Consider the following 25,756-nt stretch of genomic DNA (forward strand, 5'->3'; position numbering starts at 1 on the left):
CAGGCTTTAGCAGGGGGAAAAAAAAAAAAAAGAATGGCAAACGAGTTTTATGGCCTGCATATCATCTCTGACAAAAGCAACTATTGCTGCTATTAAACTTGCAAGTGCACACGCAGGCACAGATTGTCATGAACAACAACAGGCAGCAGAGATGGCTCAGCGACGTGGCACTGCTGAGCCAGGCAATTCTGTGTGCCAGGCTGGCCAGTTCCTTCAAGGCTGAGTGCAAACATCACCAACCAGTTGGGGATTTCAGGCCGCACACTGCACAATCCCCTTCCACTCGGAGAGGCTGGAGGAGGAAGGGTAAGGTGTGGGTATGTTTAAAATCCCTCTCCCCATTCCTAATTGAGGTGTGACCCTGATAATCATAAACACACCTAGCACCTGAAAAATTGCCAGCCAGGCCAATAAAAATGGCAATATACTGTCAGTTTTGTTAGGTGTGGAGCGAGCTTGGCACAAACAAGACCGCAGTCACGTCCTTCAGTTCAGTGTCCTGTGTAAGAGAGAAGAGGCTGCTGGGGTCAACAGAGTCCTCCCAGTTCAAGCCCAGGGGGAGAAGAGCTCCGAGTCTAACCTGGGTCTTGGGAAGGAACGTGGTTTGGGAACTGTATTTCCAAGGGTTACTCTGGCTTTGGATCTGAAATGATGCCAGGCTTGCCTGATCATGGCTGCTTTATCAGCCTTCAGAGGCCTGAGGCCACCCGTAACTTGGGAGATCAGTCGCAGAAGATACGGGTTACACAACCACTGGGCTCTGTAGACCATGCTCCATTTCAGTCCCTCACCTCTGGCAGCTCTGCCTGGCTGCAACCTGCAGTCCCTTGTGACCCCATGGACACACGAAGACCAGGGACCCCTTCTGAGCCTGGGGTACCCCACACCAGATGACTCTGGTCTGGCAAAGCTGTTGTGATTCCCTGCCTCCTCCTAGAAACTGCCACGGGTGCAATAAGCAGTGCAAGAGCTGCCTGAGGGACATGTCTGAACAGACACCCACGTCGCGCACCAAACAGCAATTCCTCACTGGTTGGCAGTTGCCAACCTAGGTGTTCGCACTGGCTGGAACATGACCTCTTCCCCCTCACTGACCAGGAAAATCATTACAATAAAGTAACTCAACAATACACTTCTCTTTTTCTCTAGGACTCTCCAAAACTTCACTGTGCCTTAAAAACACCTATTAATTAATAGGTGTAATACTAACCCCTTGCCATGGGTTAGTATTACCATTAACTACTGACATGGAGCGCACTGGTTCATACATATCCTAGGATACACTCAGAGCTGATTTACAGAGGATATAAAGCCTTAAAAGTCTACCTAAAGAGACGTAGAGGTCCCCAGCCCATGCACCAGCTAAGACGGCAAGCAACCGAGAAAAACGCTTGAGGCAGAAGCAGCAAAGAGAAACCTTAGGCCAGACCCAGAATCCCTGACTCTGGACTATAGCACTTCTGGCACAGATGAAAGAAAACCACTGGGATCCCTACTTCTGGGTGGTTTTTAGCCCTCTCTTAAAATTACCTTAAGGTGTGGGATTACAGTGGCAGCATCTCGCCTGGGAGAGCACACTGGAGACCTGCTGTGCTGCGTGCCCATGGAGGAGGCAGTGGAGACAGCTCCAGCATTACAGGCTCTTGCATTTCCATCAATTCCCGCTATTTCCTGCGTGCAGCTCCTCTCCTCACAGCCTACCACGCAGCTGCATTCCTTTAGCCCAAGGCTGTGCAATTGCCCGAGATACTGCTTAGGGGTTACTCCAACACCCACACCTGCTTCACTCCTTCCCACTGATATAAGGGGCTGTGATGGGCACCAGATTGAAAGCCCCAAGAGCAAAAGCACCCAGTACAATCTAGGGAGCAGCAGTGCCTCCCTCATCCTGCCTCTGGAAAGTATCCTACACCATTTACCAACCGCGTTCCTGCAGGAGCAAACCCAACTGCTTCTACTGCTCTAATGCACTCAGCAGCACTGCAGCCATTGCCACGAAGGGGCTGGCAAGGAGGACAGGTCCCTGAGCAGCACCTTCACAGCCCCCCGCAAAGGCTAATCCTGCCAGGAACCCATCCTACCTTGGAGACAGCTGCTTTCCTTCCAGTGAGCAAGAGCACTGTGAAACATGAGAAAGACAGAAAACACTGTCTCAGTTCAGAGTATATTAAACTACAAAAATCCTGTCATATTTAAAACATTCAGAGGTCCTGCCAAGCACATTCCGTGCCAAGCTTTTGCAAAAACATTGCTGGTCTTCAAGCTAGCAAAGCCCAAGAAGTGGGGGAAGTCTTCTCTCAAAGCCCTGGCTGCATACGGCTGTGTGTCTGTGTTGCACCACACACTTGGCTTCCTGGTGGTCTAACTGCAGGTTAACATGACTTCATGTGCCTCCTTCGGCAGCAGATGCTACAGATTTGCGTGCATTTGCCTATTAGTGCCTGTTTCCATAGCTTTGCATGTGGGTCTGGCCTGCCACACGTGTGTGGAGAGAGCACGTGCAGACCAGGGCAGTTCTCTGCTTCTGACAACTGAGGTTGTCATCTGTGAGATCCTCTCCTCACCGTGACATGCAGGGTAAGAGCAGGCATGGAAGCCTGTTCTGGAGGATGTACACTTCCAGGCTTTGAGACTACGAATACTTATGGTAATTTAGGGCATATTTTCTTAGTCACTTCACCCTTGGAGTGCAGAGGAATAGCTATTGGACTGTACCACAGCCAAGCGCCCTGTGAGCCAGGCACCGTGTCTGGAGCAGGTTTACACCACCCTGCTGTGGCCCTGCCTGGGGAGTTTACTAGGGGTGCCATTCCCCTACAGCCCTTTCCGTGCTGCTGGACTGGTGCAACGGAAGAAACTTGAGCTTGAGATACATGGCCCCATGCACGGGCAGACCTCACCCAGCGCTATGGGACTAGTGGCTCTCTGCTCTCATGCTGAGCTGCCCAAAAGGGTTGTGTAATTTGTGGGGCCCAGAGGTTCCACCTGCACCCCAAGGACCAGAGCCCCTCTTGGCTTGAACTGTACATAGATTATCTTTATTACAGGACTGTTATGTTTGCACAGTTTAGTGATTTAATATCAGTTTAAAGCCTTCTCTGTGAGCAATGCTGTTTGAAGTCGTGCTCTCTTTTCAGCCTCAGCTTGCCAAGACTGTAAAATGTTTATTGCTAATGGTGGAAAAGCTTAAAGAAGCCAAGATAACTTTCCCAGGCTGGATATTAAGACTGTTCGGATAAGTAAATGAGTGAAGACTATTACATGGACTTCATTAAATATCAACCAACACCAACAGCCATTCATTTATAACACAACGGCAGGGCGCGGGAGCTCCCAGGAGAAGAGCTGACAAAGGTATGTATCGCATGTGATAGGAGAGATGAACATGAGAAGGGCTGGATTCCCCACGGGGCTCCAGGTGTGGCTCCCAAGGTCAGGAAACACAAGTCCCGACTGAAGCTCCTGCAAAATACTGCAGATTTGGAGCTGATTAAGTGGCAGAGTTGGTGCGGTTATCTCCTCTCGGCTGGGGAGGGTTGCATGCATGTCGTGCAGTACGTCCTTCTCCCTCCTGCAGCTGTGGGTAAGGACAAAACTCTCCAACTAGGGGAGACTGTCGGTGCCTGGATGTTTGTCTTCCGTTTTTAGCTTTTACTTCCTTATAGACAGGTTCAACCTTTACTGGTTTCTAGTCACAGGATGCCAACACCAGTTAAAAGTAAATTATAGAAACACTTGCTGCTATTCCTGTGATTTCATGTGCCAGTACTTTAAAACTCCCCCTATAACTTGACTTGGTGTTTGAACCCTTCATTTCCATTCACCACCTACCACTCTCTTCAAATTAACATTCCCCACATAAGAAGTGAGGTAAGGTAGTTACTTTATTTGCGGACCATCCCCAACTTACATTTCACCTCCAGTCCTTCTTCACTACACAGTATTCTCACTTTTACCTTCCTTCCTTATTCTCTCTTACCTGCCCTAAGACTCTTGCTCTTATTTTAATATCCTTTTTCACATCTCAATGTGATTGCTACTGATTCTCACTTGCTTCCTGCCCTTCTTGTCCCCCAAAGCAGAGATTCCTTCACACGTCACTCCTTTCAAACATCCCTGCTGACTCCTAACGCCCTGTTGCAGCAGCTATTAACCAGTCAGCTCTGGAACTACCAGCTCCTTGCTAAATTTTCCTCCCTTGTTTAAGGGGTGCAAATTCCAACCAGATTTTGCAATCTGTAGCATAAATTCCTGCTTGCAGTTCCAGTATTTCCCAGCTGTTTGGTGTTTTTAAGCCTTTTCTCAGATCAGCCTTGACTCCCTGCTAATTTCAGCAATTAGCTGGGTCAGGTGTACCTGGGAACCTCCTTCAGCTGTGAGGCCACAGACCAGTCTCCCCAACACACACCTTCTCCCTCTCTCCAGAGGGATGACTCCTACCCAGAGACAGCTCCCTCCAAACCGCGTCTGCATCTGCCAGCTTCAGGCTCTTACCTCTGCCCTGGGACTCCAGGTCTGTGCCCAGCAGCTGCATGAATGGAAACAGGAGCAATGTAAGGTCTCTTGTCCTCCTGAGGTCCCTTCCAACCTCATTTATCCCATGATCTACTGCAAAGGGCATGGAGCAACATCATCAACAGGTCTAATTCACACAGATCCAAACTGGTCCCAGCTTAGGGCACCAACTTGCCAGGCTGCACCCAGCTCTGAGCTGGGGGAGCCAAAGCAGGGCTGGACTGGAACATCAGCACGGAGTTGAATCAATGTACTCCCCTTCTCTGAAATGTCTCTCTGCAGGTAGACACCTGTGGCACACTCAATTTGCTGCCACGCCGGGATATCTCTTGCCAGGCATGGCATCACTGAAATATTTTCCATTTTGGAAGGACGAAAACTTGGAAGAGAAATAAAACAGAGCTGAATCTCAGATGCTGCAGAAAGGCCTTGTTTCCCACCGCGGGCTCCTGGGGTTCTCTTTGTCTAGCTATCACTGACTCCCTCTCCTGGCTGAAAACACGGGTTACAGTCGAGAGGAAAGAGCAGAGCGCTCGGAGCTCGCAGGGACAACTCAGCTGGGGAAACGGTCCCCATCAGGATGCTGAGCCCGTTTTGCAATCTCACTCTGCGTCCATTGATCAGTGGGGTTAAACATGTTATTTTTTCCCCACCCTCCACAGAACTCCCTGTTGAACTCTTTTTAATGCAACAAGCCTGGGAGTGGCCATCTTTTTTATTTTTATTACAAATTCCATGCAGAGAGGTCAGGCATCACCATCTGAACTCCTGTAGGATGTAGCTTTCTGTCCTCTCAAAAACCAAACCAAACGAAAAACAGCAAAAAAAATTATTAGCATTTTGTCCCTCTGATGGCATTTAATTTCTGGCTGCAGCCAGCATGTCTCTTGGGCCCTGGTCCCATCACAACGCAGGAGCCAGTTGTGCTTGCCTGGGCCCTGCTTTGAAGCTCCCCTAGCTCTGACCAGGTAATTCTGTGTCTGCTGTGAGCACACTCTCTCCTGCATTCTCTGCTCTCTACATTGGTTTCCAGTACACTGTAGAGTTAATCCCATTCCTTCTCTTTGAGTGCTGCACAAATTTCTAGAAGATCAAGTAGAGCTTGTGGATGAACATGAGGTTTACAGGAAACGTGGCTGAAGGACACTTCCAGAGGTTGTCTAGTACATTGCATTCTGCCCTTGCCCTAGCTTTCAGCTGGCTGGGGAGCTCTGGCTGGCAGGGAGATGCTCCGGGGCCCACAGATGGTGCCATGGCCCCATTCCCAGCCACCTTCCTCCTCTCTTCGCAGCCCTGGAGGTCGCTGCTGTCTCAGATACCGGCTTGGGCCCAGACGGGGAAAGGAAGGCCCGGCCTGGGCAGGGAGAAACCCTGAGGACATGGCAGGTCACCCCCCCAGCACTCCTGCTCTCGAGGGTCAGCTCCGGGGGGCTTAATGCATATATATATATATAAAAAATATATATATATAATTGTGCCTGATTGTCCCGCCGTACTCAACACTGGTGAGGCCGCACCTTGAGTATTGTGTCCAGTTTTGGGCACCTCAAGTACCTCGTTTCCCTCACGCCGTATCGCACGAGTGCCAGAGACAGGGGAAAACCCGCATTTTCGGCCCACGGCCGAACACCCCGGCGCTCTCACGATCGTTTCGCCCGACGAGGGGAGGTTACCGGGGAGAAGGGACCCTGCGGCACCCGCCGGGCAGAGCTCCGGGCCAGCACCGCGGGGCCCGCAGCGCCCGGGCGGCACCGCGCATGCGTGGCGAGTGCGTCATTTCCGGGCAGCCGCGGCAGTTCCGGGGCGCTGCTGCCTGGAGACGGCGCTGCTGCGCGGGAGCGCTCCGGTACGGCGGCGGAGCCGGGGAGGAGGTGTGGGGCTGGGGTGTTGATGTGGGGGCGCTGCGTGATGATGTGGGGGCCATGGGGTGGAGGGTGCTGGAGCTGAAGGGCTGTGTGGGGTTAATGTCGGAGCTGAGGGGCGGGGCGGGGGGTGTGCGGGCTAATGTCGGAGCTGAGGGGCTGGAGGGGGGGGGGGGGGCAGGCGTGTGGGCTAATGTCGGAGCTGAGGGGCTGGGGGAGGTGTGTGGGTGTGTGGGTGTGTGGCGGGGGTGGGCTAATGTCGGAGCTGAGGGGCTGTGAGGGTGTGGAGGGTTAATGTCGGAGTTGAGGGGTCTTAATGCTGTTGCTGAGGGACTGTGGCGGGGTGTGCAGGGGGATGATGCTGGAGCTGAGGGGCTGTGGGGTGTGTGGGGCTGATGCTGGGGCTGTGGAGTGTGCGTGTGTGGGTACTGCTGGAACTGAGGGGCTGGGGGGGCCTCCTCGCCCCTGTGCCCCATTTGGTGCCCGGAGCACTGGCAGGGTGCAGGGGGCTCCAGTGCTGTTTGCAGGCAGATGCTCAGGCTATTGGGGCACAAACCAAGGATTTGGGGCCCTCAGCCGTGAGAAAAGTGGGGAGGGAGTGCTGCTCCCTGCTGCCAGCTCCTCTGCAGAAGCCTGCCCGTGCACGTCCTGCACAGCCCAGGCTGTAGCGAGATGGAGCACATCCCTGTGAGTGATCCCAGTGCCCTAGGGTCTTCCCGGAGGAGCCTGGGGAAGGTGTGGTAGAAGTAAGTGATTGAGCTGCAAGAGGGAAGCTGGTTACATGGGACAGGTATTATTCTGAGAGGCGATTCCTGTGTGACACCCAGGAATGGTGTCGTGTGTTGTGAGTGACTCTGAATAGGACTAGCTCAGGAAAAAAAGGCGTATTTTTCCCTTCCAGTCCCAGGTCAAGCTACAGGAAGTACGCCAGACTTATAATTTTATAATTTGTCACTCTATCCACTTGCTACTGAATTTGGAAATTCAGCTCCTACTTCAGAAATATTGGCAGCACAGTGCAAACGAGATTAAGCCTACCTTAATACCCATGCGGTGCTGGCATAAGAGCCTGTAATTTTCTCACCTGCTTATCCAGTCTGTGAACTGCAGCCATTTCTTATATTCCTGAATGCTGCTCCTCCTGAATTGCTCAAAACGTTCACTTGGACAGACATGCTGATTGACATACGTTTTTGCCAGAGAAGTTAATGAAAACTCCCGTCTGTCTGGGCTCAGCTAGGAGAGTTTCTCAGAAGAGGGTGTAATTTGACCAAATGTGAGAATCCTGCCTAACAGGGATATGTTTGCTTTAGTTTCCAATTTGACATAGGAAATAAATGTTAAGGCAAATTAAACTCTGTATTTTTTAATGAAGCTTTGTAATTCTGTATTTTAATTATTTTTTTTATTTGGTTAAGTTTCATCTAAGGTTGTTTTCTACCTGCTATGCAGGATAAAGAGATTAGAGAAACCTGCACTTTCTAATCTAGGAAGAGAATTAAAATGTCTGAACTCTACTTCTAGCTGCAGTGCCGGTTCTTGCAAGGGCAGTCTTGTCACTAGGGAAATGGAAGGATGTAGGACATAATAAATATGTAAATAATAAATAAGCTTGGTACTGCATGGGATTGTTTGTCATGTGTAGCACTTGGTTTTTGACAGATCCCTGCTACACTATGTCAGGAGACAGTGACTGCACCAGGACAAGTCCGTCAGCGGGGTCTCCATCAGACAATGAGTTCTTGCCAGATCGGCCAAAGTATGTTTGCTCACTGTCTCCTGATCTCATTACCAAAGCCCGGGAAGAGCTCCAAGAGAAACCTGAATGGAGGCTCCGTGATGTGCAAGCGCTCCGAGATATGGTGTGCAAAGACTATCCCTCCCTGGGGACCTGCCTGGACGATGCTTTTTTGCTAAGATTCCTCAGAGCCAGGAAATTCGATTATGATCGAGCGCTTCAGCTTCTGGTGAACTACCACACCTGTAGGAGGAGCTGGCCTGAGGTCTTCAACAATTTGAAGCCGTCCGCAATAAAGCCTGTCCTAGAGTCTGGTTTTGTCACTGTGCTGCCTCGTCTGGACCCAGAGGGACGCCATGTCGTCTGCATCCGTCCAGGTATTGAAATGCATTAATGTCTTTGTTCTCCATCTTTGAGGTGCGTCTGAGCAAAAAATGTGTTTCCTGCTCTCCTGTGAGCACTGGTTACTTACACAAAGAATGTGGGTTCCCTTTGAAACTGGAGAAGTTAACTTGTGAAGGAACACATTTGCCATTAGCCAACGTTATATCAGTTCCTTTTCCTGTGTCAGCAATAACTGCAATTATGTCAAAACAAAAATGCAGTGAGGTGGGTTGATTAAATATTAGATGATTCAAGAAAAATTATTGTGTAGTAACTCAAATTGAAACACGGCTGGTGGCCTACAGTTAGAAGCTTGTAATTTGCTTTGACAATAAGTGGAGAGAGGAGCCTGTGGCTTTGACTCCCGTATAAACAATCAGAGCCTTCCGTGTGCTTTTGGTGCTGCCAGGCTTGCTGTAAATTTCTCTTCATTCATTCTCCTCCTTTCCATTTACCTGCTTTCTTTCTGAGCTGAAACTGCTTCTAATAAGCTGTGCTGGGTGGAGAACGGGGTTCTTAAAACCATTGCCTTTGCTCCCTGAAGTAAACATGAGTTGCCATTTATCCCTTGCTTAAGAAAGGCTGCTCTCAACTAGGACTGTGGCTATTAAAGACTAACTTTTAAGAGTCCAGGAAAATAGAAAATCAGTTTTTGGAATGTGTATTGTTAGCTTATATTTACTCTCCGACTTACCATCCATGTCTTGTAACCTCAGACAGATGGACACCCAGTAATTATCCGATTACTGAGAACATTCGTGCCATATACTTAACGTTAGAAAAACTCATTCAGTCCGAAGAGACCCAGGTGAATGGAATTGTAATCCTGGCAGACTACAAAGGAGTCAGCTTATCTAAGGCGTCTCATTTTGGTCCTTTTGTAGCCAAAAAAGTGATTGGAATTCTTCAGGTAAGACCTGAACTGGTGGGAAAATAAGCTTGTGCATTGTAAATGACTGCTGCTGTGTCTAGAATTCTTGACTATGTCACTGGAAAGTTAAGCATCTTGGCTTTTACTAGCAGAGTTAAAACATGTCTCTGCCCAACCAGTTTCTCAGACCCTTGCCAACTTACCTCACTTGCTTTTTTTTTGACTTTTACATCCCTAAAACTAAATTTGCATTAGAAATGCAAACGTTGAGTTGGAACAGAAAGAAGTAGTTCTGCTTGGTAGTGGTAAGGAAGAGAGAGAGAGAGAGAGCAGTGAAATACGGTTAGAGAGAAGACACTGTTTTGCCTGAATGCTGAGAAATGGCTCGTTACTTAAATGGTTCCTGTCAGCCAAGATGGAGCAGGTCACTTGCCACTGGGCGAGTGCAAGTTCAAGTACTGCTGCAAAAATTTTGCAGAGAGGACTTTTGAATGGGTGTGACTTGAGGAGGATTTGAAGGAAGAGAGGCTTCTTCAGCATAGGGGGCAGCAAAAAAGACAGTAATAAAAAGGATCTCTGACTAGACGTTTGGAAGGAAAATGATGGAGAGCAAGTTAGAGCAAGGGAGTCGCTCTAAGTGCATAAGTGGAGTTGTACAAAATAAGAAGGTGAAAGGAATGAGGAATAACCTGGCCAAAGTGGCAGGAAGGTCTGACGATCTTAGTTGATGTTTTAGTGGGCTATCTGGAGGAGTGAGATGAGGAAAACTTCCCTTAAATGGGTTCATTCCCTCATAACTTTTATTCTGGCCTGACCTTGCTATGTTCTTTGTTGCATCTGTGGCAGGTGGGGCAGGATAAGGAAGGGGGAATCAGGGGAGTTTATGAAAATGAGACTAGTGAGTTTATGAATGCCTATATAAGAACTCAGTCCTTTAAATTATGATCTAAATGTGTCATTTAATTGTCTGAACCCATATATAATTTGTACAAATAAAGTGATGGGTATCCTGCTGTTATGAGTGGAAGCTATTCACAAAGCAAAAGCTGGGCTTGGTTAAGGACAAAAAGGTATGGGTGATATATAAACACGTTGCATCAACCTTGCTGAGCTGCATCGCTTGTAAAGATCAGTTTCATAAGGAGAAAAATACTCCTGCAGTGCATGTTACCTGCTTTTCCCTCCAAGCATTGACTACTTTGTATATGTAGAACTGGTTATAAAGGAAAGAAACTTCACTCTGGCACAGGAGGCTTTAATTGCCAATCATGAGCTTTTGCCTTGGAAAAATGTTTCTGCAAATAAATTTCTCTGGCAGAAATCCCATAACTAACTTTTGTTTTAAACTGTGTTGTATAGGAGACACAGTGTGTTCTTTTAGCAGCAGAGCCTGTTTGTCTTTTGCAGTTAGCATGACAGAATAGTTGGAATGGCAGAAAAACAGTGATATTTCTTCCTTATATAAAACCACATTTTAGAGTATCTTGGGCACCAAATCTTGTAGTCGGACACACTGTTAGAACCAGCCTGCTCTGGTGCACTCCTCAGAAGCTGCGGTTATCACTTTGTAACTGCATCCTTATCAGGGTTGGGAATACTTGAAGGACAGTGATTACCTAAGTGCCTTTGTCAGGGGAGATGAAGAACAACATAAGAAATGAAGCTTTACTGACAGAAATATATTTCCCAATGCAAGGTTTTCTTGTCTCTTGACTTTATTTTTATGCCCACTGATCTCATTTTAGGAGTATTCCATATTACAAGGTGCGTTTCTGTTGCCATATTGGTTTATATTGATACCTCACCTCAGATGGAAATTTGGGAGCCAGTGGGTTGTGCTGGCAGTCAGTCTCAGGAGATTTTAAAAAGAGGAAGATGGCAAATGTTTTTAAACTGCATTATAAAAATCTTCTTTACTCTTCAGGATGGATTCCCCATTCGAATAAAAGCCGTTAACATAATAAATGAGCCTCGTATATTCAAAGGCATTTTTGCAATCATCAAGCCTTTTCTGAAGGAAAAGATAGCAAATCGGGTAAGGATTTGTGTCATTTTAACATTAATGCTAGTGTTTGTAAGTTCCTCGCTTGGCCACTGGAATTAAAAACTGTTGAAAAACCTCACAGCTAGAAAAATGTTGGTGCCATTTACTTGATCTAACTGGTCTTTTCTGCTTTAATTTTTAAAAGATGCCGGTTGGTAAAATTCTTCATGAGAGAGAAGCTTTGAGGAATATAATATTGGCATAACATCAGTATGGTTCTTTAGCACACGTGCTATGTATTCGGGACACTAATACCATTCTTGGGGTTGGATCTTCTTGGCAAGTAACACTTGGTTTATGAGATGCTGTCACATGAAATCTGTGTTGCCCCTTCCTTGCTCTTCTCCCTGATGGCACGGCATTAGCATTCTTGCCATAGGACTGGATGTAGTTGCAAAGGATGATGCTTTTTTCCACAAGGATAACTCCTTCCAATCCCACGAACGAACTTGGGGACTAGTTGAATTTGGAACCTCTGCGCAGGCTAGCAAATGTTGTTGCTCTTGCTAGGATTTAAACTGCACTAGACTTGGATCATCTCAAGGCTTCTCTCACTAGTGTGTCTAACTGCACCTGCCCAGTGTTGTATGCTGCCACTTGCCCATAATGTCATCACTTCTAAAATTTGCTCTTTAGCTCAAAATAAGCTTGTTAGTCGACTGTTTCAGTAATTTGCTGTGAAGTGTTTGATATGCACTATTGAAGCTATCTTTTGCCTGCTTCTTCAGTTTTTTCTTCATGGCTGTGATCTGAATTCCCTTCATCAAAACATTCCTCCAGTGATCCTTCCTGAAGAGTACGGTGGTACTGCAGGGAAGCTGGACATCTCTGCATGGAATGAGCTGCTGCTAGCCTCTGAAGAGGACTTTCTGCATGATTTCTCCCAGCTGGTTCTCCCATGTGACAGCTCTCCCCATGACATGCTAGTGAGTGGGGATGCTGATGAAAAGCAATGTGATGATTCTCTGCGAGGCATGAAACCTCAGCTCTATTACTGTTACTAACAAACCAGTGAAAGGAAGTTTTCCTGCACAGTCAAGATCTGTTCTGATAGGTGATGTTGTGAACTCTGCCTTACTCCTAAACCTGCAGTGAGGAACAGACTGCTGAGGCACTTTACACTGTAGAACCAAAGGAAGCTGAAGAGGGTACAAAGGGGGCAGGGCAGAGTTCGGGGAGGGTAAAGGCAAAGAGCACAAGTTATGTAAAATGCTTGAGGTTCATCAACCTCTGTGTGAATGATGCAAACTGGCCTATTCTTGCTAATGATAAAGAAAACAAAAATATTGCAGGATGGTAAGCTTGATAGTTTCTTACCCCCTCCCAACACAGATGGAAAAGTGACAAGAATGATTTACTAGCCTTGTGACCATCTGTTCCCTTCCCCTTCTGCAAACACCAGTAATCCAAGACAAGAAAATCGCTTTTGAACCCTGCAAAATGTACTTCTGTCAGTGAAGATTGCTTAAAAACATGAAGTCTAACTTGGCCTGTCAATGATATTTGTCTCAAATTAATATACAGAAAAACTTTCTTATCCATGAATACCAGTATGGAGATTATCTCTGAAACTTCCTCACAGTAGGAAAAACTATAACTGGTGGATTAACTACTATAACATCTATGCCAAGGCTTATTATAAACAGGTGCAATCTTCATTTTCAGAAAACAGGAAGTTTTTCAGATTAAGTACTAATGCTTTTGATTAGATAACAGCTTCAAATAATGAGGTTCAGGACCAAATAAGAAAAAGCTATGTCAGCCACCTTCCCACATTGTCAGTTGTTCTTTTCTTCAGCTGGTTGTGATGAGGAATTGGGTCAGTAACTCATACATACAGTTTGCAAGGAGGCTTTGTAGCAGTTGGCATACGATGTATAGAAGGCAATACTTTAAGACAGCAAGGTGCTGCTTTGGCTTGTTACTTTAGGCAGAATTTGAGTTTAAGTTTGTGAAACCAAATGCAGACAGGCTATTTGAAAGCACATTCTTAAATTTCCTGGCATTGTAGCACTTTGTTCACCGTGCTTGTCTGCTCTTTTGTGCAATTTTACAACTTTGTTTGCAACTTTGTTGACCTCTTCTGTCTTTGGTTGTCAAGTTCCTGTATGAAGTTTGACTTTAATCATCTCTGTAATATTTACCTGTAGCGTGTATGCCTGTGCTTCTAGGTCTTTGTCTAGAGACAGAACTAAGACTCCGATGTCAAATCAGGGTAAGATACCTTTGTCTAAATAAGCTGTTCCCACTCCCCAAGTTCAGTCTGTTTAATGGTCTTGAATTAGAACTTAACTCTCAGCACACTCTTTGCACGTTTTTCTGCACTATAATATAGTGTGGAGATGGGAAACCTCACTTGGACCAGGAAAGCACACCCTGATACTTCAAGGTGAAATATTTCGCTATTTGGTGAAAAAGAACATCCCTTCTCACTGGAGACTTATCTCTAGAGCACTTTCTCTGGATGAAATCCTTATTTAGTGTCAAGTGTGATTATAGGTACCAGTTATGTTTCTGTAAATATAAAACTAAAGCATCTTGAGGATTTCAGACATTCATTTTTCAAAGTGCCAAACTCTGTTTTGAATGTCTGTCTTCCTCTCAGTCCCCCTACAGCATGGTTGCACTGCCAAAAAGAGACGCCTCTACCACCATAATGACTTCCTGATCTGGCAGCAGATCTTATCTGTCTTGGTTATCCTTATCCTAGGGGTAGCAAATGCCATACCTGTTATCTGAGCATTATAAAAGGAGACTGGGTTTTGGAAAGGGGTGAACCATAAAGCTTTTTTCTGGGTAGCAGTTCAGAATTTGTGGGAGCAAGGAACTCATCACTTGAACTGCTTTAGATTAAAGGTGGGAAGAGATGAATTTTCCTCACTGAAAAATCTGACTCTTCCTACCTTTGTAAGTCAATTCTTTTTCCTCTTTGGCTATTACCTGTAGTGCTGGGGGGAGAAACACCTTACCATTTTCATTTACTTAAAATAAGGTAAAAGAGTACTGCTAGCCATTTCCTCCTCATTTCTGACCAGAACATGCTGCGTGTTTTGCAGAGATTAATTGAGTTTTTTGTGCCACCTAGCAAGACAGTGGCACACAGCACCAGGACTTAGAAAGGTAAGTGGCTGCCCATGCCCTTTAACTGCCAGAACAGAGAGGGTGGTATTTATGTTGTTTTAGTGCCTCTTAGTTCCAGACACAATGTACAACAAAAACTGGATGGACCATTTTTCCCAGAGGTGAAGGCATGGCTGGTATTTGATATTCTTTCCTTAATTGTGCTGCAGGGTTTGAAGTTAACCTATAAGAACAGAACTACTTTGTTCTCCTTATGTAGCTACTAGAGAGCGAGTTTGAATATTCAAAATTCAATTTAGTGTCCTTCAAAAAGAAAAAAAATCTAGTGGTGTTCAGGAGAAGGCTGTGGAACCTCTACAGAAACCAAACCTTTTTTCAGGCTTTTATATTCTCTTGCATGCCTTAAATAGTAGGCAAACTAGATCCATCTCTCCCTCCCCTTTTCTCCTCTGCTTGCAGAGAAACTAAGAATAAAACGTATGAGTTAAACATAATAGATAAGGTTACATTATCAATGCTGAAAATAGCCCATGCTATGCCTCCAGAACTTCTTTTTCTTAAAGCTGGCTGCTGGGCAGTTGATGTCAGGATGCTTGAACTAAGCCAGGCTTACCTTTATCAAGCATCTAACTGCTACTTCTAATTTGCTCTTTCTTGGCTTTAGAACTCAGAGAGTTGCAACTTTATTGAGCTGTATCCTTACCCATTTCAGGTTTGTAACCAGTGCTTGGCTTGTCATAGAGAAAGAACAGCTCTGTCTTATATGTGCCTGACTACTGAGCTGAGAATGCTCTTTGAGCTTTGGCACTTACTAGCAGAGAAATCAGTTTGTTCCCAAAATTTCTCATGTCAGAGTTTGGAAAATAAATGCTCATTTTAAGTATAGTCTCCTTATCTGCAAGTCAAGAGATAGGAAAAGCTTACAGCTTTGTTTGTTTTCCACTTGAAATAACTATTTCCAGAGGTTTTTTTATATGCCTTGCCCAGTACATAAGCCCTACTGCCAAATCCAACATGTAATAAGGAAAAATAGTTGAACTGCACTGGGCAGCCATGGCTTTTAGCATTAAGTGGGACAAAAGGTAGCTGCATACTGTACATAAAAGTACTTGAATTTATACTTTTGCAAATGGGTGTTACAAACCCTGAGGTATTTTCAGGAATTGCGTGATGTATTGTTTTTGTTAAATCTCATTTTGGCATGAGTTAATCATAGTGTTAGTCAAGCTAATAATTTTGCCTCCTATTTTATGTGGGCCTAGAGGTGTTGGGTGGTTAAGTGTACATCTTATTTTGACAAAATTTATTTTTATATTGCATTTTATAAAATGGAGTGGTCAAAATGTGTAAATTTTATGATGCATGACTGGGTGATTAAACACATTGTAACAGCTGCTAATTTGTTATTTTAAATATTTTTGCCTTGTGTCGTCTTGGTGTATTTTAATGTAAGTCAATAGTGACATATACTTAGTCCCACATGTTACATTAGTCAAAAGTGTTGCTTTCTACTGCAGAACTAAGTTTTAGTTGAACAACTGTACCTGAGCAACATCAAGAGAGAGGATTTGACATCCAACTGCACACTGCAGCAGCTAACTAGCATTTTAATCATTGTATGTAGTATTTTGCATTGCAGAATAACTGCTGCTTCTTAACACTTCTCAAGAGAGCTGGGACAGTTTCAGTAGTTAGTCCACTTTATTCAAATGAGTTTACAGTGCAAATGCCTTAGTGTCAATAATAATAATTCTTTTTGTAAGCAATCAATTAGAAGCTTTATTTCTCCACTGTGATCATAAAGTTGTTTAAGCTTTATGCTTATACACTTACCACTCAATATTTGGCAAACATACTAAAAAAGAAGTTGCCCTTAGGAAGGGCAAGTTTGTTCTTAAAAGGCATTAGAGTTAATCAGTTTTTCAATCTCAAAGTTCTGTTCTTTTGGTGAGGAATAAGGGGGTGGGGTGGGGAAGGGGTTTGCCGCAACATAGGAAGGTAAGTAAGTGTAAATTTAAATAAAACTTTTACAGTGGAATGTAGAAGTCAAGCAGCATGGCTTACGCTTTCAGGAACTGAAGCCTTAGCATACTAGTGCATTATGCTGAATATAATTGTTCTTTAAAATATATTACTTCATATTTAGCTAAATGTTACTTCCATTCAATAGAAAGGTTGTGGCTATTGGACATAACATAGTCTGTGCTTTAACAGCACAGCTGTAGTGAATTTTAAAAGTGTAGTAATAAGATAACCATGACTGAAGGTTAAAATAGAAAGATAACTGATGATAATTTTGATCCTGCACCAAGCATTATGCAATACATAACTTTCTATCCACCTGCATGTTAACATAAGAAACAGTAACGTGGACAGTGTAACTAAAGCAATACACAAACATTTTGGCTTTCAGCAAAAAGCTCTCCACTTTTGTAAGCTCAGACAGGTGCAGCAATTTAACTGAAGTCCCTATTAGTAAGGACAAGAGGAGCCACTAGGGTCCAAAAATAGAGAAGGAGACAAAGCCAGCTGGAGGTTATCTTCATCCACACAGCTGGCCAGGTGCTTGTCATTGTCTTAAAATCTGCATCAGGGCTAAAAAGTAAAGTAGTCAATTAATAGATACAGAAGGCACCTTCCATTATTCCTTGCTACCTCTTATATGAATTTGTCCCAATCATTTGGGACACTCCAGTGCAAAAGCCTTTGAGGGAACATAAGACAACTCAGCCAGCAATAGACTCCTGATGGCTGCTGCTCTGTCAGTGTACTTGCTAATTTATACAATATGGCAGTCCTGGGGAAAACAGTCATAAGCTGCAGCAGCAGAGGATGTGTCCAAGTGCTCCCAACAGGTCTAGGAATTCTTATCTCCATTCCAGTGGCACGTATGGCTGTCCCTGCACATCTTTCCCAGGGTGAAGAGCCAGTAACATTAGGCTGGCCTCTGACAAACTTCACAGGACACTACCTTAAACCAATTTCATATGTGTCCTTCCTGCTGCTTGCCTATCTGAAGGATGGCCCTTTCTGCCCTTGCAGCTGAGAAGCAGTCCGCTAGGACTACAACAACAGATGATTTTACCTTTTTATGTCTTAATTCAGCAACATAAAATTGAGAAGGCACAACTCTAATGTAACTGGGATAGGGACAACACCTTAACCAGCTTGGCAGGAGCAACCTATATGGCAGGACTCTCCACCTAGAAACACTGGCTGGCACATACAACCCATCGCTTTCTGTCTTGCTCTTACCTGTACCAGTTTGTGAGTGTCATCATGATGTAAAGAGAGGCGAGACAGAGCATGAAGTGAAAGAAGGTGTAGTTGTACTGAACACCATCCTTCTCATTATCCATGACACGGCGCACTTCTCCTTCCTCTGCAGCCCCGCTGCCTGTTCCCGCGGTCTCCTCCAGAATGGCACTGTCACTCCCAGACAGTGTCAGCTTGTTCACCTGGCTGTTACTTGAAGAGCGAATGCTGAAGTGTAACCAAAAGATAGACATAGTTAAAAACTCCTTTTTCAGTTAGCTATGTTTGCTAATAAAGCAAGCAACAGACCACAGTAAATGTCGGGGACTAGCAAATAACAATTTTTAAAATCCATCCGGAAACACAGGAATTTCCTCAATGAGATCTGTTTTCAACTGAGCTTTTGTTAACCTAATTAAATGGTGTTCCTAGTCCAGGTCTTATAACACATTTTGTTCTGTTATCTGAATTGGGCTAATAAAGCCTATCCTCATCCACAACACAGAACACAGTTTTATTAGCCATATTTAGGCTTGGGCTGAGAGAGCAGCTGGATATTAATAAATGCAGGTATATTTTTCACTAGACCCCGATTCAAAAAAAGAAAAAAAGCAGACAAATCACAGTTGTTTGTTTATCATTTGATAGCAGTGCAGGTCCTACCTGGAATATAAGAGGCAAAGGACAAAGATAATCAATCCAACAACACTCTGGGCATCCCACCACTGTAGGGACTTGGGGGGAGCTGGAGTAGCAGGTACAACAGTGGTATTTGCTGGAGCAACTGTGGGAGTAGCTATCTGGATAATGATGTTCAGCAAACTTGGGTTACAGTTTCGTTCTGAAAGAGATTTCAAGGCAGATTAAAGAGAGATGAGCTTTGACAGCATTTAGCTAACAAAAGACGGCAGACAAGTTTGCAATTTTCCATTCCCTCTAACTCACGATCTCTCTGATACCCCAGAGGCAGCAATGGCATGGACTACTTTTTCTTTCTGGGAGCTAGGCAAGGGTGTAATAAATAAATACAATTATCATGCCCTGACACTGTTTCGCCCCACCCTAATACCCCAGTTTAATTCTGAAAAGAGGCAATTTGATGGTTTCAGTAATATCAGCTCTACTGCCTCACTCAATTTTATCTGGACAGATCAGCAATCCTCACACAGTGAGCTGTAATAACTATGAGCCCCATCATCAGCTTCTGCTTTCACAGCAGAATCTGTTCCTCGAGACAGCCTGTTGCTTACCAGGCTCATTGGACATGGCTGACCAAGTGAGATACATGGTGTAGAGCGTGATGACAGAGGACTGGAGGAGGCCAGAGTAAGTATGATGTTCCTGTTCAAAGACAGAATAGCAAGACAAGGTCAAAAGGGCAAGTTTTACCTATAGTTGGATAATTTTACCCTACTGCCACAGACTCAACAGTTACTAGCATGCAAAACTTTATATTTTAGGAATGCATTGGGCTTTGTTCTATGTTTAAAAGACTGGAAGAAAATCCTTAGAGTAATACAATTTATGTAGTGAGGAACTCAAACATAGAAGGAATAAGCAAACCAAATTCAGTTTTTCTGCACCCAGGATTTGGTTATGAGTTCTTACTGAGTTAATCCCGACTTCCTAAACAAGTTATGGAGATACAAATGTAGCATGGGATTTATTTGAGCAATACCAAGTTCAGAATCAAGTAACATGCAAGCTTCCTCTCATATTAAACATGCTTAACCATAATTTCAAAGCCACAGTATTAAGCCAATAAATTCCCATCTTATTTTGCTTTTCCCTAATGGGTTTCTCTGTTCTGTCAGAACCTTCACCACTAAAACCACACCAGCAGTCCTCCACATGGAAACAAAGTCCAAAACAATGTTAGCCAAAAAACGCCTATCTTCAGGAAACAGTCACTACTTAGCACGTGGGTTTCAGAGCAAGATTATTTTTTTAAAATGTTCCTAGCTAGCATAGCTATGATAGCCAAATTTTCAAGTTCTTATGTCTGACTGAACTGGTACTACATCTTTGTTACTTCCCTGCTTTGTATTTCAGAAGAAAATAGCAGAGAAAAATAATACCTGAACTTTTGGAAGGACAGAAACAACGGAGACAGCAATGCACAGGATGATATTAATGCCTATGAAGACCTTGTTCTCAGTGCAGTCATCAGGCTTCGTGTAGAAAATACAGAAAAGCACAACAAAAACCAGCGACAAGGCATAGAACAAGCTTGTACAGGACAGCAGAGCTGGAGGGAAAAAAAATTAACTGTTAAAATACACATGTAGTTTATCAGTACATCTAAGGTGATGGGAGGGGATGTAATGGGAGAGTCCCCCTTCCTCACTTGGAGGTCTAGTTCAGAAAACTAGGCGAGCAGAACGCATTTTTATTAGGTATGGCTAAATTTCTGCTTTGGCTCACTAAGCAGCATAGCTCAGAGGAAAGCCAATGCTGCCATCAGGGGAATAAGACCTGCCTTTCAGCGGCAGTTTAATTGGTTTAACTGATGTCAAGCCACACTGTCAAAATGAGAGTGCTTTTTGCACACTTCTCATGGGCTATTTATAAGCCTTGAATTCACCCTTCTGTGCTAGGGGACACTCATTTTCATTTCCATTCTGCTATGTTCTTTATAAGCTACAAAATGCTGTTGCAGCATTCATAGCTATGAGCAAAGAACCACAACAATTAGCACTTTGTAATTTAGTGGTCAGCTCAGGAACGTGCGCTAAGGCATGCTTTGTGTTGTACTGCAGCCACTGTCATTGACGTAACGGACTTCCCGAGGACCTCAGGAGGGGAGGTGGCAAAGCAAAGTCGAGTTGAAGAGATCCAGGCTACTATTCTGCACCCACGCTGCAAACTAGGCAAGTGTTGTTAATTATGACTGTTGGATCTGCTAATCACAAGCCTAAAATATTGTGCATTTTATTTCGTGAGAAAAAAAGCAACACTGCAGCTATTAGTTCCAAATGTTTGCAGTAGTAACTCAAGGAGACTGTGGAGTGTAATTCTAGGTACGTCTGCAAACTAGCAAGTGACATTCTGCAGAGTATTGTCCAGCAGAAACAAATCCTTTACCGGTTAAGATTCCTACCTGCATACCAGCATTTAGAATTTCCCTCCTCCATTTTCTTAACCCAGCTCTCATTCCAGGAGTGAGCAAAGTCCACAAGAAGCACCAACTGGATAAGAATGAAGACGACGGCTCCAAAAACACCAATAGCAAACCAAGCTAGAAAAGGGAGCAAGAAAAACAGGGTTAGTTTTCATCATTTCCATGCTACCCTAGTTTAAAAAAAATAAAAAGCTCCTAATTATACTGCAGAAAAATAATGAAAAAATCTGAAACTATATTTAGAAATGCAGTTGCTCTTAATCACTTTGGCCTCCATCCTGCAGAAACACGCAACAAGTCCCAGCTATAGAAGGGCGCAGCCTATGCTAGTCAAGCTGAGCATAGGCATGTTTAGCCCAACATGTTTCCAGAATGAATGTAAGATCTAACACAAGACACCTTTGTGTACATAAGTAGCATCATGCCACATTTCTGTGAGGATCAACAACCTTTTCAAGTTCCTGTGATGTGGCCAGACAGTAAAGGTTTCTTGCACAGATTTTTCAGAGGCTCTAGGGAAGCATTTAGCACTTGCCAGTTCTGAGCTGCCTCTAATCTTGAGAGTGGCAAAAGACTCAGCCCAGTACCGATTGTGTCATGGAGTACCAAATTATTAGTACATGACACTTCTGCACTTGAAAAGAGATTGCTTATTGTCATAACTTCAGTTGGTCACCAAAATACCGGATCAACTAAGATACTCTAATGAAGTAGGACAGAATCTGTGTCTTCTACAAGATAACTTTCACTATCACAACTATAGCCTGGTAAGTCTGAGAAAAGGTTTGAGTTTATTAGACAGAATTCCAGGATGACATATTAACTGTACCTCTTGTGAAAGGCCCCTCAGGAATGTAAAATGCTCCAACCATGATAGCCACAATGGCAGCTATTTTGAAGAACCAGAACCTTTAAAAGAAGATATAAGTTGAAAATACTGGTTTTACTTTGCACACAATGGTCATATTTTACATGATCTGTAAGCAGCTTGCTGTACATAGATGAGTGTCTAAATTTAAAGAAACAAAAGTTGTGTTCAGTGGGATTACAGATAACAATGTTCACCAAATCAAGGTGAGAGGGTGAAGCAAAGGTCAATACACTGGAGACACGGACAGACAGAAACCTCAAAGTTCATCAGAGGCAAATACAGAGCATTGCACCTGTGACAAAAACTGCATGCAACAGGACAGACTGGGGGCCGACTAGCTAGAAAGCTGTGCTGAAAGAGGAGCTCTTGCTCCAAGAAACAGAAGGTGAGTCATGAGCTCATCCTTGCAGGGAGGAAGGCTAACTCTGCGCTGTTTAGCTTGGAGAAAGAAAAAGGGAGATCTGATTGCTGTTTTCAACTGCTTAAAAGAAAGCTGTGAAGAAGACAAAACCAGACTCTTCTTGCAGGTGCACAATGAAAGGACAAGAGGCAACATATGCAAGTTGCAAAAAGAGAAACTAACATTAGATATTGCAAAAAATTGCACAGGTTTCACAGAGAGGTCAAAGCATCACCCACCTTTGAGTCATTCAAAATTCAACTAGACAAGACCCCAGATAACCTGCTCCACATTGGTCCTGCTCTGACCAGGGGCTTGGATCAGATGTTCTCCAAACGTTCCTTTCAAATTAAATGACTCTCTGATAATTCAGTCTCCTATCCCAGAACTAACCCAGTTAAGTCAGTGAATCAGAAATCAGAAACCAGTTTCTGCTGGATTACCAAGTCAGACTGGCCTGGTGAATGACCCAATGAGTGCTAGAGTCAGCGCAAGGATGGGGTATAAACTAGCTGAAATCTAGCATCTCTGGAAACACAGAGGGCTGCCCAGAGCACTGCCCTTTCGGTTACCCAACCTCGGAGCATTATCACTACATTGAACATGTTACATAAATAGAAAGCTTTTCAGGAGACTAAAGCGTTACTCTGTATTCAGTTGAAAATAAACTTGTGGATGTCAATGTATGCATAAACAACTCGCCACTGTGTTCAGCAAAGAAACCTGAGAGAAGAAACAAGTTGGAAGACCAGACAGCTGGCTCACACACATACCCATTGTGTACCGAGGCTCTAGGATCATTACTTGTTTTCACTTGTATCATGAGCAGAGAGAGGAGAAAGAAGAACACTGCCATGGCAAAGCTGATTCGATACACAGCTCTATATCCAACAAACACATCGCAGCTGACAAAGCCATTCATGTGCGGTATCCGAGTATGAAGCCCTTCATCACAAAATCCAGGTATCTGAGCAAAGACACATTTAGTTGTGAATTTACATCTGCATTTGCAATTACATTCTTTAAGTACTCTAACAGCTAAGGCTCTCAGTCAGCTCTCTTCTGGGAGTTCTGATAACAAAAGACCTTGTGCTCAGTCAGCCTGCACAGACCTCATTATCGTCTTTCCCCGTGTCATCACTAAACGCAGACAGGAAGATACCAAAGTAGCAAGATAATGACTGGCTGTCTCCAGGTCTGGTCAGGTTTCAGAGACCAGGCACATACATAAAAAAGTACATTCACTGAATTTGCTATTTCAGCTAGAAGCTGTTCAGTACATGCAATCTCTTAACTCAGGGGACAAAGCACATTTGGGTATTTCTGTCTCTCATGTAATCCATTCCCAGTAAAGGGAATCAATAGTCACTGGCACAAGTAATGGTTTTGCAAACAGTTAGAGAGAGGCTTTTTCTTCCATACCTTTTTGAGCTGCTGTTCCATCCCTGGTGCCAGCATAATGCAGGCAAGAATGGTACTGAGGAGGAGGAGGAAGGCATAGATAAGACGTGTCACTGTTGAATTCTTGCTGTTGGGACAACATCGGCACAGCAAACACGAGGCACCACTGCACAGACAGGGAATCTGAAGGACAGACAGAACAGTAAGGGCACTCCCCTCGCAGCAGAGCCGGTTTCGAGAGAGGAAAACCCAAACCCCCTTACAGACACCCCACTCCCTGCCGGACCACACAGATAAGCCGTTTCACCGACACTTCTGACTGACATCGTGTTTGAAAACACCCGTAAACAACCTGCCTTATCAGCCTGGGCTCCGTTCCCGGGGGCCGGGCTGGGCCGCGCTCACCGACCCCGCCGGGCAAGGCTAGCGACCCGCCTCCCGGCCAGGGGGGGAAGAAGCAGTGTAGCTACAGCCTGGCCGCCGCTCTGCCCCGAGGGGCTGAAGCCGCTCCCGGAGCCGGCGGGACCAGGGTCCTGCCCACAGGCCACGGGAGGGCGGCCAGCAGAAGCACTGGAGCCGGGCCCCCCAGCGGAGGCACCGCTCGGGGCCGGGGCCGCTCCCCAGGGTTCTGACCGTCTGCCCTCGCCGCCACTCACCCAGCTGGCCAGCGAGCAGACCCCCAGCGCCGCGCCCATGGCGCCGCTGCTGCCGCCGCCACCGAGCGCCCTCCGGCCACTTCCTGCTTCCGCCCCCACCCCGCGGCGTCAGGCGGCCGCCCTTCAGCGCCGCCGCCGCTCATTGGCTGTCCCCACCGTGCTGGCGCGTGCTGAAGAAGCTGCCCGCCAATGGGAAGGCAGGATAGAGCCGCGCGCGGGCAGGAGGACAGGCAGGGGCGGCGCGGGGAGCGCGCGGGGGAGTTGTTGTTTATGCACATTTCTTCCGCCTCCTCCGATGCGAGGCTGACGTATGGAGAAGGGACGCTGATTGGTCGGAAGGGTTTGTGAGTAGGCGGTTCCTCCGGCAGCACAAGCCAATGAATGATCCCGCCCTCTCCCGGAGGCCGCTGGGGGCGCTCGGCGGTTGCCATAGCAGCAGCGGGGGCGGGCCGCCGGCATGGCGGCGAGGGCCGGCCACCTCACCGGGCCGGCCACCGGCCCTCCCAGCAGGCCGCCCCCGCCACAGGCAGAGTTCGGGGCCAAACGCATTGCTTTTCCCTGCCCCTGAGCGCCAACAGCCGGTAGTGCGCCCTGGCGCGCCCTGCGCCCCGTCCGCGCGGGTAAAACGGACCCGCCCGGGTTCCTGAGGGGACAAGCCGTGAGCGGGCGCGGTGACAAGCGTCACCTCCGTGCAAAGATTGCGTTGAGGATGTATGAGTTACACCTGCGTCACCGCTGAAGCGCTGACCTCACCGCAGGGGCTGCGGCAACCGGGACGCCCGAGGGAGCAGAGTGGCGGCCTCCCGCCGCTTCACGGATAGCCCCGGGTGGGTCACAGGGGTGCGAGTAATGGCTGTGCTGCTCGTGTGCTGGGCACACAGCTGCCATCTCCCTGCCCACGGCCCAGGGGCCTGCTTGGCCTCTTGGAACTCTGTGACTGGGAGGAATCTGTAGTTCATTCCCACTCTTGTCCCATCGTGATACAGACACAAGCGCTCGTGCCGCAGAACTCACATCATGTTGCTGCCCCTTTTTTCCTGCATGCTTTGCTGAGTGCTGAATGGTGTCTGTGAGTTTTGGCCTGTGTGGCGGTGTAACGGGGCTCTGAGTGGAAACAGGAAACCTCCCGAGCCTTTCAGAGGTGGGGTTTCTCCAGGAGATGCTTCACCATCAGTTTACACCGGGCTCAGTCCATATATTGAAGTAAAAGCTAGAGATGTAGCTTCCTTTAAAGTGGAAGAAAAGGAGGAGGAAGTACGTGAAAAGAGACGTTGTTCTGCCGCGGCCCAGAGCGCAGGGGCCCCTCTGGTTTTGGATTACCAGCACACTGCCCGACTCGCAGCTTGGAGGAGTTCGAGAGAAACAGCTGAGTGCTGCGCTCCTCATTGCTAAAGCCTGGGAGCAAATGAAATGGATGAGAGGCTGTGAGGATGTAACAGCAGCAAGAAGGTGACAAAAGTCAATACAGAGGTTTAGGAAAGTGGTCTGGAGCTATTTAATTGTCATTAGTGTTGCAAAATATCAGAGGGCTGGGTCAGAACTGACCAGTTTGAGTTA

General features: G+C 45.9%; 2 protein-coding genes across 9 annotated transcripts; one reads left to right on the forward strand and one right to left on the reverse strand.

Moving 5' to 3' along the window:
- Nucleotides 1–6,301: 6,301 nt before the first annotated feature.
- On the forward strand, nucleotides 6,302–20,834 carry TTPAL (alpha tocopherol transfer protein like). 8 transcript variants are annotated; one of them, XM_074605438.1, is made up of 8 exons: nucleotides 6,303–6,361; nucleotides 8,040–8,492; nucleotides 9,216–9,409; nucleotides 11,295–11,405; nucleotides 12,143–12,340; nucleotides 13,586–13,629; nucleotides 14,471–14,534; nucleotides 19,803–20,620. In XM_074605438.1, the coding sequence occupies exons 2-6, from the start codon at nucleotides 8,054–8,056 to the stop codon at nucleotides 13,595–13,597; spliced, it is 954 nt and encodes a 317-aa protein (XP_074461539.1). In that variant the 5' UTR covers nucleotides 6,303–6,361; nucleotides 8,040–8,053; the 3' UTR covers nucleotides 13,598–13,629; nucleotides 14,471–14,534; nucleotides 19,803–20,620. The 8 variants fall into 8 exon arrangements, with proteins under 8 accessions (XP_074461536.1, XP_074461539.1, XP_074461537.1 ...); XM_074605435.1 differs by lacking the exon at nucleotides 19,803–20,620 and having other exon boundaries at nucleotides 6,302–6,361; nucleotides 12,143–15,894; XM_074605436.1 differs by lacking the exon at nucleotides 19,803–20,620 and having other exon boundaries at nucleotides 6,312–6,386; nucleotides 12,143–15,894.
- SERINC3 (serine incorporator 3) lies at nucleotides 16,178–24,442 on the reverse strand. Its single transcript, XM_074605427.1, has 10 exons — nucleotides 24,200–24,442; nucleotides 23,565–23,726; nucleotides 22,916–23,109; nucleotides 21,701–21,780; nucleotides 20,851–20,988; nucleotides 19,829–19,998; nucleotides 19,001–19,091; nucleotides 18,414–18,591; nucleotides 17,751–17,978; nucleotides 16,178–17,090 (listed from the first exon to the last, which is right to left on the reverse strand). The coding sequence occupies exons 1-10, from the start codon at nucleotides 24,236–24,238 to the stop codon at nucleotides 16,952–16,954; spliced, it is 1,419 nt and encodes a 472-aa protein (XP_074461528.1). The 5' UTR covers nucleotides 24,239–24,442; the 3' UTR covers nucleotides 16,178–16,951.
- Between the last annotated feature and the right edge of the window lie 1,314 nt (nucleotides 24,443–25,756).

Source organism: Larus michahellis, chromosome 12 (assembly GCF_964199755.1).
Source record: "Larus michahellis chromosome 12, bLarMic1.1, whole genome shotgun sequence".
NCBI lineage: Eukaryota > Metazoa > Chordata > Aves > Charadriiformes > Laridae > Larus > Larus michahellis.

What these genes read in the sequence shown, in the direction of transcription:
- SERINC3 (XM_074605427.1), bottom strand. Translation starts at nt 24,238, where the DNA reads ATGGGCGCGGCGCTGGGGGTCTGCTCGCTGGCCAGCTGG. An exon ending in CTGTCCTTCCAAAAGTTCAG is followed by an intron (nt 19,092 to 19,828) that starts GTATTATTTTTC and finishes GTCTTTGAACAG; the next exon opens with GAACATCATACTTACTCTGG. An exon ending in ACACTCACAAACTGGTACAG is followed by an intron (nt 17,091 to 17,750) that starts GTAAGAGCAAGA and finishes TTTACTTTTTAG; the next exon opens with CCCTGATGCAGATTTTAAGA.
- TTPAL (XM_074605432.1), top strand. Translation starts at nt 8,000, where the DNA reads ATGGGATTGTTTGTCATGTGTAGCACTTGGTTTTTGACAGATCCCTGC. An exon ending in AAGTGATTGGAATTCTTCAG is followed by an intron (nt 9,410 to 11,294) that starts GTAAGACCTGAA and finishes TTTACTCTTCAG; the next exon opens with GATGGATTCCCCATTCGAAT. An exon ending in AGGAAAAGATAGCAAATCGG is followed by an intron (nt 11,406 to 12,142) that starts GTAAGGATTTGT and finishes CTGCTTCTTCAG; the next exon opens with TTTTTTCTTCATGGCTGTGA.